The 12433-nt window shown below is 44.9% G+C and overlaps 1 protein-coding gene across 2 annotated transcripts in view; it reads left to right on the top strand.

Moving 5' to 3' along the window:
* The window catches only part of egfem1 (EGF-like and EMI domain containing 1), a 51799-nt gene extending 41176 nt beyond the window's left edge, over positions 1–10623 (top strand). For both annotated transcript variants that reach the window (XM_084018966.1, XM_084018965.1), the window contains 14 exons: positions 54–182; positions 894–1022; positions 1094–1222; positions 1534–1662; positions 1976–2104; positions 3398–3529; positions 3785–3913; positions 4225–4353; positions 6056–6184; positions 6327–6455; positions 6632–6760; positions 8310–8438; positions 8874–9002; positions 9683–10623. In XM_084018966.1, coding sequence (XP_083875092.1) covers positions 54–182; positions 894–1022; positions 1094–1222; positions 1534–1662; positions 1976–2104; positions 3398–3529; positions 3785–3913; positions 4225–4353; positions 6056–6184; positions 6327–6455; positions 6632–6760; positions 8310–8438; positions 8874–9002; positions 9683–9762 — 1760 coding nt within the window. In that variant the 3' untranslated portion in view covers positions 9763–10623. The remainder of the gene's footprint in view (positions 1–53; positions 183–893; positions 1023–1093; positions 1223–1533; positions 1663–1975; positions 2105–3397; positions 3530–3784; positions 3914–4224; positions 4354–6055; positions 6185–6326; positions 6456–6631; positions 6761–8309; positions 8439–8873; positions 9003–9682) is intronic.
* The last annotated feature ends 1810 nt before the right edge of the window (positions 10624–12433 follow it).

Below are 12433 nucleotides of genomic sequence, written 5' to 3'. Positions count from 1 at the left end.
TGATTGTGTGTGTGTGTGTGTGTGTGTGTGTGTGTGTGGCTGTGCGAGGGTAGGATGCCCAGAGGGGAGGTTTGGGGAGCAGTGCAGTGAGACCTGTGAGTGTCAGAACGGAGCCAGGTGTGACCACGTCACCGGGGGATGCAGCTGTGAGGCCGGCTGGTCTGGAGGGAGCTGCCAACTGCGTGAGTAGCTCCTCGCTCAAGTAGCTCCTCGCTCAGCGTGGCAAACCCTCGTCAAAGCTATCGCTGCTGTTTTCTTAAAAAGGTAACACCGCTGGGCTTGCACGTGAGCTAATGTACGACAAATGACTCGCACTCCACATCACAGCTATCCGGTTTACAAACCGTGAGACGAGTTGGATGTATCGTACATTCATTTTCGTGCAATGACCCCTAAACATGTGATCGACAATAAAGAAACTGAGCACCTGAAAGTTCTTTTAGACGCAGTAGAATAAAATACCACCAAAGCAGACGACACGTGTAAACATAAACTTTTACACGCAGCCAATCACAGTTAAGAGCCGCAGACACACCTGCAGCTTCTTCTTCTCTACTACAGCTGCTGTCAGGATTTCTTCACGGGACTTTTGTTTTTACTCGATAACAGATGCAATGTGAAACGCAGCAAAGTACAATACTTGTGGTAGTACTGCTTTAAAAACTATTTTGTCAGAGTAATAAGTGTAAATATAATTTGTTACTTTCACCCATGTACATGGTGCATACTGTTAATAATAATAATATCACATTATCCTTGATACATATAATATATATTATAGTTCCATTACTATGAAGCCTTTAATAAAATTGTCTGCACTATTTTCTCAATCCATTCATGTTGATAACTATCTATACTGTATGGTGTGTGTGTGTGTGTGTGTGTGTGTCCAGCCTGTCCTGCAGGACAATATGGGGAACACTGTTCTGGTCAATGTCTGTGTCAAAACGGAGGCTCTTGCGACAGCATCACTGGCCGGTGCTCCTGCCCTCCTGGCTGGACGGGAGCCGCCTGCGAGTTAGGTGAGTTTTTCTGAAATAAATCGTTTCTTGAATGAAACTTCAATGTGAACTTTCCTTTCCCTCACTCGTAGAGTGTGAGTCGGGACGTCACGGAGAGAACTGCAGCCGGGCCTGCAGCTGCACAAATGGAGGGAGGTGTGACAGAGTGACAGGAAGCTGTGCGTGTCCGCCAGGTTGGATAGGAGCGCTCTGTCAGTCAGGTGACTTCACATCAGCGCTGTTGCATTACAGCACATTTGTGCTTATTTAGCTTCTTTGTTTCGGTTTGACTTAGTACACACAATCTGGTTTTCACCCATCCTAGAGATGTTCAGATACAGAATCAACCCGCCCTGCAGCAGTTTCCCCTTTGTGCTGCATTTACTAACACGCCTGTGCAGCATCAGCAAAAAAAAAACAAAAGTGACGGTTTATTTACTCCATAAAACCATAAAAGTGTGTCAAACAATTTGAATAGCATAAAAGTGAATATGTAAAAATGCTGTGTGCTGAGTTTCTGTTTCGTCTGGAGGCTGTTCTGAGGGATTCTTCGGAGACGGCTGTGAGCAACGCTGCGACTGTGACCATGGTTCGGGTTGCCAGCGTGTGACGGGCCGCTGCCAGTGTGAGTCGGGCTGGAGGGGAGCCCGGTGTGACAAACGTGAGTGTACGGGAGGAATCAAAGTGGCAATGATGGTATGATTTTATAAGTAGACGCTGCACTTTCTGCGAGGCTGTATCTATGTGATGCGTTGTAGTGCACAGCACGCGCCACCAGAGGCCGGTCTCTATGGTGCAACAGGCAGCTGAGCTCAGAAAGATAGCAAGCGAGTGTTTTGGTCTCCTAGAAAACTACAAAAGCGTGGAGTTTATAGTCGCATGATTATATTCATCCAGTCCTTCAACACCATTCGCTCCGTCATGTACCATCATATACAGTTAACTGACTGCCTGCTATGTATGTGGACTCCCAGCCTGCCTTCCGGGGTCCTACGGTGCTTCCTGTGCCCAGCGGTGTCGGTGCCAGGCCGGCGTGTCCTGTCACCACGAGACAGGGAGTTGTGGGTGCCCAGCTGGACTGACGGGACTTGGCTGCGAGAAACGTAAGAATGAAAAGGAAATCTTGGCAAACACACCTTTTTCTTAAGCATTTTCTTAATTGTCAAAGGTGAACTCAATTCTTCTAACAGAGTTGGAGATGCAGCAGCTCAAACATGTCCCTAGTTATGGAGGGCGCCCTGACACATGGCTGATATCACTGTCATGCATTTGAAACCGGCCGTCACCCCGAAATGCACCACTCCCATCAGGAACGAAAGGCATCATGGGAGTAATCACCAAAAATCATTCCGTTCATACTGATTAAAACGTCTTTTTTCTCCCCTCGGTCCTCCTGGGGAAGATTACCATTTATTCCATTCCAGTAAATGCACTCGACACCGGCACTAAAGCCTCACTGTCACAGGACTTTATGCTAATGTTTCATTATTGAGACCATACCCGTCAGGACTGTATTACGAGCAGCTTCACTATTCACCACTCCTTCTGCCCCCCCCCCCCCCAAACCCCCTCGCCGCTGAGCTCCCTTCCTCTCCTCGCACACTCCACAGACATCTGATAAATGTTACACACCAGTTGCCAAGTAAAACAGAAGGCATTGTTTTTGTCTCCTCGGCGGCGGATAAGGGCCTTTGGAAGGCAGACATGCATAATGACAGCGCCGTAATTGCCTCTTTAGTCTGGAGTCCTTTCTTATCTGTCCCCCACGCTGCCTGCTGCTGCCTGACTGAGTAGCCGAGTGCTGCGGTCTCACCCGAAAAATGTTCGGTTCACAGATTCATCTTGTTGGCTATGACTGATTGTCTTTCGACTCCATTCATTATTGTGGTGATCGTATGCGGATGTATACAGAAAGGGTGTGTGAAAGAATGTCCCTCTGCGTCCGGACACCAGGGAAAGTTGTTGGGAGTTTGGGGATTTTGTAACCAGCCATTACTGAATGCCCCAGTACGCTCTCAGAGTAATCCCAGGATGAAACATTAAATTGCACTCGTCTTTGTTCCCACAAACTACTGTAGTTGTTTTTCCCCCAGGAGAATCATATTATGATTGATGATACATTATTTTACAAATAACTACCTAATGATGTTGGTTTGGAATTCAAATAATTATTAAGAGCAAAATATGCAGCAAATGCTTCTTGGGTACGACGCAACAAGCTTTGCATTCTGGGTGTTTTACTTTGCTATCAGACTGAGTCGGTGGAGTGTTACCGTGATGCTTGACCTTATGGAAGTTTCTCTCATTTCAACATACAGTAGGATCTCTGGAGATATCTCCCATTCTCTGTCTTAGCCGTGATTTTTGTGTTGTTGTTGTTGGATGCATCGCTGCAGTGTGTCCTGCTGGCATGTTTGGGCAAAACTGCAGCCAGGTGTGCCGATGTTCAGGAGATCAGGAGCAGTGCCATCCCGTGACGGGGAAGTGCAGCTGCTTACCTGGTTACCACGGGGCGCGCTGCCAGCTACGTAAGTACATGGATGCTAATGTACCTTACAGGAAGTTGGGTGGGAGCTGTAAACCTACATGGCCCAATTAGTCATTTCCACTGAAGTCAAAGTCATTTAGGATTGACTGTAAAATGTTCAGATGTTTATTGTGATTTCCCTCTTTCCTTTCTGCCGTATCCTACAAGTGAAAAGACCTAAAAGTCTCGGTCAACAATGGGCTCGTCGACTATTTGACATCCTCTTTCCGTCTCACCACTAACGGTTTGTCTCCAGGGTGTCGAGCGGGGACTTTTGGGCCATACTGCAAGTCGAGGTGCAGCTGCATCAACGGGGGCCGCTGTGACTTCAGGACGGGGACTTGCTACTGTCCTCCTGGCTTCATGGGAGCTACCTGCAGCTCAGGTGAGTCGACAAACGTTGCACCTGAAAGGTTCTTTCTGCATCCCTTTGTTATCATTATTGGGAGTCAAGGTATGTTCATAATAAACGTGCAGGATTGTGATCATTGACATCGCGGCAGAATCTCAACACTGATAGGCGTCACACAAATGATTCCCTGCAGTTGAAATATATTTTATGCATTGACTTCGTATGTTATAGTGCCACGTGACAAATAGATTTTTGCATTTGCTGTGAACATACCTTTAGTGTTTATGGGGTGTTGGCCATTTCAGCCTCCTATGACCGGAATGAAAAGCTGCTTATTCACGCAGGTTGTCTGAGTGGCTACTATGGGAAGGACTGTGCTAAGCTGTGCTCTTGTGGGGAAGGAGGCCAGTGCCACGCAGCAACTGGGAGGTGCATCTGTGCCCCTGGTAGGATGGGACAGTCCTGCCAACAAGGTAGCATTCAACTCGGGCCCTATGAAATCTGTTTTGATTTTTTCCAGATTCTGTTTTATTTTTTCCCAAATTCCATGTTTTCCGTTTTCATTTTTCTAAATTCTGTGTTTTACAATTTAAGAGCATTTATTTCCCATCAGATGGTGTCTAATCATGTGGTAGATGAATCAAAATTCAATAAATCAATAAGAAAATCTGAGAAATGGATTGAAGAAACATTGTAGTAGTTCTAATTCTAAGGGTTAGACCATGAGAATGTGCATAAATAGGCAAGTGTATGTGCAATCGTTTATGGAGGAGTCCCAATATGCCACTCACTTTTTAAAATCATTACTTTGGATTTTGACAAATTCTGCAAAATTCCACGTTTTACAGTTGATTCCATATTCATTGTGCAATTCCGTGATTCTGCCCGCGTTAATCATCGGGCCCTACATTCAACTGTACTGTGTGTTTGTTAGAATTAGCTTTACTTGTAATACACTCCATTTGACCAAATTCTGACCTCCCCCTAGACCCAGGGGGTCTTTTTTTTTTTTTACATTAATTAAGTGTTTGGATGGTAAAAAACATATTGCAAAGAAGCTACATTTAAAACTTAATAAATTCATTACATTTTTACAACATTTCCACTGTAGTGGACAACAGGATTTCCTTGTTCTCAAGCGTGAATCATTTAAAGGCTGAGTATTCCCTTGGAAAGATCCACTGGAATCATCACAAAACAAATAACACATGTAGATTTATCTTTTAAATTGAACATTTCATCCATTTCAGAATTGATACATCTGCAGTAGTTAAGATGTGCAGCAGTGGTTACACTGAGTAAAGAGAGGTATGACCAAAGGAGTAAAACAAAACCACTATTAACAGTGAATGCAGTTTAAAGTATTCTGCTTTTTCTAAACACTAAATTACAAGAGGCAATTCATCACCCAACTCTGAGTAGATCATATCTCAGATATTGTTTTGTAGAAGGCCTTTTATCTTTCATCCTCGCCCCCGAGGCTGACATGCATCGGTGGGAACCACTGGCCCTAATGAGTTCTTCAGAAATAGGAGGCCTAACTGAAAAGTGTGAAACAAGCACTAAAACCAGGGTACATTTTCCAACTTTTTTCACTGTATACTTAAGCTACAAATTCTCCATTTCCTCCGTGTGAGGCCTCTTGATGATCACAGGGCTGTTTTCCCAGGAAACAGAGGCAGAGTTTGGCTTTCTTTATCTCTCCCTATATCAGCAATTCAGCTGGACTGTGAGCGGGGATTTCCATTGCTGCCTGCGCTAAATGTTCTCTCCTTGAGTCTCCCTGCATGTACTCGGACGCACCACCTCTCGAGTTCCTGTTGTTGAATGTTTACAGAGACCTGCAAGTAGCTCCTTCTCTGCGTTCCGTGTCGCTGGATTTGGCAAGGAAGCAAATAAATAAACAGGAAAATCAAAGAGTACTTGCTTATTGTTTGCTGTATCTAAATTACCCAGAGAAACATGATTATTCCCTAACATCAGTGCCAAATTAGGCTACTTTGCCATCTCTTTAATGAACTGTTGCTTAAATAAACATGAAGTGCAATCGTGTATGTGTGTGTGTGTGAAAGATAGTGTGTCGTCTGTGTGATTGCCGAGTAGAACTGAAGGGCCTGAAGCTCTTATCTTGTATCTTGTACCGATATTCTCAGATATATATATATATTTTGTTAGATTGCCCTCGGGATCGCTACGGCCAGCAGTGCAGACACACATGCGGCTGTCACAACGGGGGTCTGTGTGACCCGGTCCACGGGTCTTGCAAGTGTGGACTAGGCTGGACGGGACCGCGCTGTGACATCGGTAGGTCTTCATGGACACAACAGAACATAATATGAACCCAACAAAACAAAAAAAACTAAAAAGCTTCTACTACTTACTACACTACTTAATGTGTGTGTGTGTGTGTGTGTGTGTGTGTGTGTGTGTGTGTGTGTGTGTGCAGCCTGTTCAAAGGGCAAATATGGGCTTGATTGTGCACAAGACTGTCCCTGCCTCAACAACGGGACCTGTGGGCGTTTTACCGGCACCTGCAGCTGTACGGCCGGTTACTACGGCAACTCCTGTCAACACGGTACGCAAACACTCACGTCTAATACTAAAAGACACTTGGTGATAAGGATACCACTGGCCTCGCCGATACTCATGGAAAATAAAGAAATATGAATACAACACGACCACATGACCAGTTTTAAACTCTACACTGCAAAAAGTAGCCTAAGAGTAAATTCAGTGTCATGTCCCCTTTAGGATGCCCGGCTGGGTTCTTCGGAGTGAACTGTGCCGAGACATGCGACTGTAACGTCGGGCAGACATGTGACCATGTGACAGGCCAATGTGTGTGTCCGGCAGGTTACTACGGCCCACAATGCCAAAGACGTGAGTATGTATGCACAACAATAGACTGAAATCCGTTTTAGTCAGTCGGCTGCCAGAAAGGTAAGATGGGTCAAATAATTCAACACGGACTTTAATGAAATGGAATGAAACCGATTTAAATGGCAGAGATCTCTCCTCTTTCATGTATTTTAAAGGGCTTTGAGATACTTGCAGGGAAGCAGCACCACGTAGCCCCAAACACTACTCAGCACACATTCTCACAAGCACATTAATAAACACCCACTTGAACACTCAAATGCAATAAGACACGGGCAGATGTGAGCACACATGAATGAGAGTGTGCTCTGGCAGGCAGACAGACAGGCTAGCAGGTAGGTGGGCAGCCTGGTTATTTGATGAGAGACAGGTGTTTCCTGACTGTTTAATACCTTGTGCCTAAATGGCCACTTCAGTCTCAGCGTGGAGGAGATGTACGAGGACGGAGCATCGCAGGCTAACCCGACTCTGTATCTGCTACATGCACGAGTGCATGTGAGTGTAGCCGTTTCCTTGACGACACTAGACTCAGGCAGTATAACGGTACACCGTAGGACCTTCAGTCCCATCGTACATACAGATGCTACACGTCTCTCTGATCCTGTATTGATGCTGTGTGTTTTAGTGCACAGCAGGCGCCACCAGGGGGCGTCTCTACAGTGTAACAGGAAGCTGAGCTCAGAAAGATGGCAACAGTGTTTTGGTTAATTTAGTTTTCGACAGTCCGACGTCAAAGAAGCGATAACTAACCTGTTAATTTTTTATCAAAAGAAAAAAGACACAAATTGACGTGAAATACAAAGAGACACGTTCCTTGATTCATTGACTCAGTGAGCTTTGCCATCGCACAGAGTGCTACTTCTATCCAGCTTTACTGTTTAAGTTTTTTACTTTTTGTTTTTTCCGTTGGTTAAGTTTACTTATCATTTTGATCAGGTTAGGGGTGATTGGATATCAGGTGATTGGATATCAGGTGATTGGATATCAGGTGATTGGCCACCGATCAGTGTTGTTTGCGTATTTGTGTGTTCAGCTGGTTGACATATGGAAGTAGATTAACCTATTGATGGACATCCCTAGTTTATTGTCATATTATTTCATTTAAACGTCAGTCCAAATCCAACTCCAGTCTCGAGTTGCTGAAGAACAACGCGTGTAACAGACAGCTGGGCGTGGATATCTGCTCCCAGAAATCCCGCCAATCGCCATCCGTTATAACCGACAGCCAATGGGCTCAGAGATCACATGCATGTGGTCTTGTATTTTAACATGACTTGGATCCATGAGGACAAAAAAGATCTTATCTTACACTAAATTTAGCTTGATTGGACAATGAGATCAACAGAATCCTAGTTGATTATATTCATCTAACAATTAATTCTTATAATGTGTATGTGCATAGGAATTAAGATTAACTATCGAAACTAAAAATACATTTTAGTGCCCATTCTTTCACCGCGGAGCAGGAGTCCATCTTTCTTACAGTGTGAAGGGCAGAGTTTTGCACTGAAGTGACAGTTAAAGTGCAGCGATGCTCTCCGTTTGTTTTCAGGGTGTGAATCTGCCAGGTTTGGATTGAGTTGTGGACGGTCATGTGACTGTGCTGGCGAGGCCTCATGCGACCCGGTGACCGGACGCTGCCTCTGTCCCCCGGGACGGACGGGACAGAGATGTGAAAAAGGTAAAAATACTTAGCAGTGGTCAAATTTAAGGATCAGAAATACAGAAAACAAGTGTGTGTCATAGAGATGAAACGGTGGGAAAATCTGATCTCACAATTCTAGTCACAAAAACTACGACGGTAACAGTACGATTACTGAAAATCACATTATTATTATTAGTAGTAGAAGTAGTTGTAAAAGTCTAAACTGTGCGCACAAACACACACACACACACACACACACACACACACACACACAGCTACAACATCTCTCTCTCTCTCTCTCTTACACACACCTCTCTCGCTCTCTGTCCAACACACACACACACTCAGTGATGATAATTAAAATTGAAATGCGTCAGGGATTTTAACCGTGGTTCATTGTGAAATCTGTAGCCGTTCCAACCTTTTTTTTTTAACCTCTCCCTCCCTCCGCTCTTGTCTTTTGCGTGTCAGAGTGTGGCGGCGACCGTTACGGCCCTGACTGCTCCCTGCCGTGTCGGTGTTCCCATGGGGCCCGCTGTGACGGGCCGAGTGGGCGGTGCCTGTGCCCGCCCACCCGGCTGGGCCCCACCTGCAGCGAAGGTAAACCCGAGATAAACCTAATCAAAGAATTTCCATCCCGTGTCGGGGCAAGTACGCTCTGCTATCATTCAAGCACTGAATGTTCTTGTCCCGACACGGAAGGAAAATGCTTTGATTGACGCGTTTTGCCCGTTTAAGCCCGGCGTTCATTTTTCTTTTTGGGTGCAACTTGTATGTTTTGATTGTTGTGCCTTTTAGATTTTAAAAATTCTCTAATCTGTGTTTTTTTTTATATGTAATAAAGATTATATTGCTGTTCTATTGTGTGGACACACACACACACACACACACACACACACACACACACACACACACACACACACACACACACACACACACACACACACACACACACACACACGGTCCCAGGCTGTAAAGCTGAACCAGCTTTAGTGAAATACTGTGTCATGAAGTGTGAGAGGCTGAGCCCCATCACTCCGTGTGTCACCCTGTCTCCCTCAATAGCGGCTCCTGTCTCCTGACAGTTATTTTAATCTGCACTCAGCGTGGAGCCGGCCTCGAGGCTGTCTTCGCTTTACCTCCTCAAAGCCCGGCACACGGGAGACTACGTACCAGTTACTTCTACTCCGCAAAAAAAAGCCCCCAAGAACATTTGCTTTTGATTTTCAAGCAGTGCTGATGTCTTTTTGCTTCTTTTTTTCCCTCCGTTCCCTTTTCAGCACCGCCACACCAAACGCCAGCTCCGTTGAACTTTTCTGCGTCCCAAAGAAAGAGAAGAGCAGGCAGCAAAACCACATAACCCAAGCAGAGGTACAAACTCCTGACTGGACGTTGAGAAACACGGGGGCTTGGCTCCGTGAAAGCCTTACTCAGATCATCTTGGTAAAAGGTGATGTTAGGAATATGTTTTTGTGAAAACTGGTACTCGGCTGTCAGGAACCGGCGCTCCGTCGCCGAGCCTGGAGCTTGAGGTAATCGTCACCCGGTGGACCTGGCACGTGAGGGGGCCCTCTAAGGACCGAAAACTCCAAAGCTACACCAGACCGTCAAAGAATTAAAGTCCAGGGTTACACAGACTAGCGATACACACAAATACCTGCATCACAATTGTGATTATTGCTGATGGAAAGCGGTTCATTTGCCGTCCAGTTTTACATTTAATGAGCCGTTAAGGTTTCTTCCTTGAGGGCATTTGGACGAATCTGATACTCTCTTGTCACCGGAGAGCCTTTACAACCAATATTTCAGGGTTTTTGTGTCCACTAAAAGACTTTCATGGTCAGCATGAAAGAATGACAAGCATATTTCTGATGAAAATCAGGGGTCACTAAAACAGATTTGGAAAGGTATGGTTAACTAATTGACTTATTCTGAAAAATAAAGCTCCACGCATGCAGGGGACTGCAGGCAGGTGAGCTCAATCTAGAATACGATCTTGAATCGAGGAGCCGTCAACTTGAATCGGGGGATGTTTAATCATTAAAAATGACCTCCTGACAAATTTAAAGATATGAGAGTACACTCTGCTTTAATATCATCATATATGTCTCTATTGCCTTGTAAAATTACATCCTCCTCCTTTTCCAGAATCTATCAACGTGTGTTTGCATCCTTATTAAGTCGTTATGTAATTCACCTCCGTCGCAGTGACACAAAACACATATACAGAGGGAATCCATGCCTGTGTGTTTATTCCCATACTTAGAATTTGCTGCAGAAATAGGTTTTGATTTCACATTGCCTTGATTTGTTCGTCGGTACGCAGATTATTCTGAAAATATTTATAGCTTTAGGACACTTTCACAAATCATACACTCGAATTAACTTATTTTATTGACCACACACCTGACTTTAACAAACGTGATTGCTCATTATAACCATTCTCCCATTGCTAGCATTGATTATGGCTTTTCTTCTTATTATTATTAAATACAGAAGGAAAAACCTTGCATTGATATTCTTTCATATCTGTGTTTATTGAGTCAGCTGATAAAGAGTTATAGTCTTATAAATGATCAAATTGATGTCAATACATTTTCTGCAGTACCTGTACAGATTCTATTATCGCCCATCATTAGAAACCTTTTTGTAAATAAAATAGGTCCCATATCACTACTGCTATCCTTTACCATACATGTTTATTTGATTTAAATGAGGGTGTTTCTGTATATTGTATTGATTTATATCTCAGGTCAGGGCCATGTCTATCGGTCATAATGTACTGTTCATTTCCAGCGGTGCTACATCGACACATTTTGTTGTGTAAAATTGATAAACTACATTTTTCACTGTTATCTTTCCCATGATCTTTTTTTTATTCTGTCCATGTCTTTAATCTGTGGTTGTGTTTTCATTCTAACAAAAGAGAAAAAGAACAAAAAAATAAACAAAGTGGACACCTGCTTTTAAACATCTATTTATGAATTGTGAGCTTTGAATGCAGCGTTGCATGGTATTGATTGCTGTGATCTCTGAGCGGGGTGGGAGGGTGCAGTAGGGTACTTTGTAGAGGAAAGGGGGGGGGGGGGTTCCAGCTGTCATAGAGACCTATGGGATCCTGAGTGGATATGTCAGGGTGTGTTTTTTGTGCGAGGCTACTACCAGCAGGCATCTCTCATCAGCCAGAAAAGGGTCAAGCATTAAGGCCTCCCCGACAGTAGTGTTAAAGTGGGTGGGGGTGTGCGAGGTACCTGTAAGGTGTGTGTGTGTGTGTGTAGCCTGAGGCATTTTTCAAGTGCGCTGGAGCATATTCTCCTCTATGGGCCAAAGGCGGCTGTGGGCTGGTGGAGGCAGGCAGGTGCCTGGGCCAAACATGCATCCCCACAATCCAGCATCCCCCGGTGTGAGTGATGGGTGAACGGGCCCGCTAGGCCGAGGATGGAGCCCACCCCCCAACACACACACACACACACACACACACACACACTCTCCGGTGTGGCTGATGGATGGGGGGCCGCTCCAGCTCGCCCCGTGTTGTGACAAGCAGCAGATGTTCTCCAATAATGTTTATCGGCCGGGCCTTCATCTTCAGATGACACACACCTGTTTCCAGTCAAACAGGCCCAGAGTGGTCATCCATCCACGGGGCCCTGGGTGGCCCCCCGCACCACTGGATCAGAGCTGGACTCGAGTAAAAGTACTTTAAATACATTGTACTCGAGTAGCCCATGACACTACAGTTAATCACCAGAACCCAGGTTACAGAATAGATGCAATAAGTGGGACAACATCAACACAACCCATTTTATCCAAACCAGCAGAAGGAAACTCCATGATCAATTATACATATTAGCCTCGCAGCAATCAACCAAGACAATTTAACAAAATAAAACGACAACACGGACATGCATAAACAAGATAAACACGACAGCGCGTGCACAAACAAACAACACGACAGCGCGTGCAGCCACAAACAAACATCAGCAGTGTTGTTGTTGTTGGACTCACCTGACTAATACCCCTTTTCCACC

This window comes from Eutrigla gurnardus (assembly GCF_963514095.1).
Source record: "Eutrigla gurnardus genome assembly, chromosome: 10".
Classification (NCBI taxonomy): Eukaryota; Metazoa; Chordata; class Actinopteri; order Perciformes; family Triglidae; genus Eutrigla; species Eutrigla gurnardus.
The sequence above is the reverse complement of the archived record's forward strand: the minus strand, read 5'-3'. Positions and strand labels throughout refer to the sequence as shown.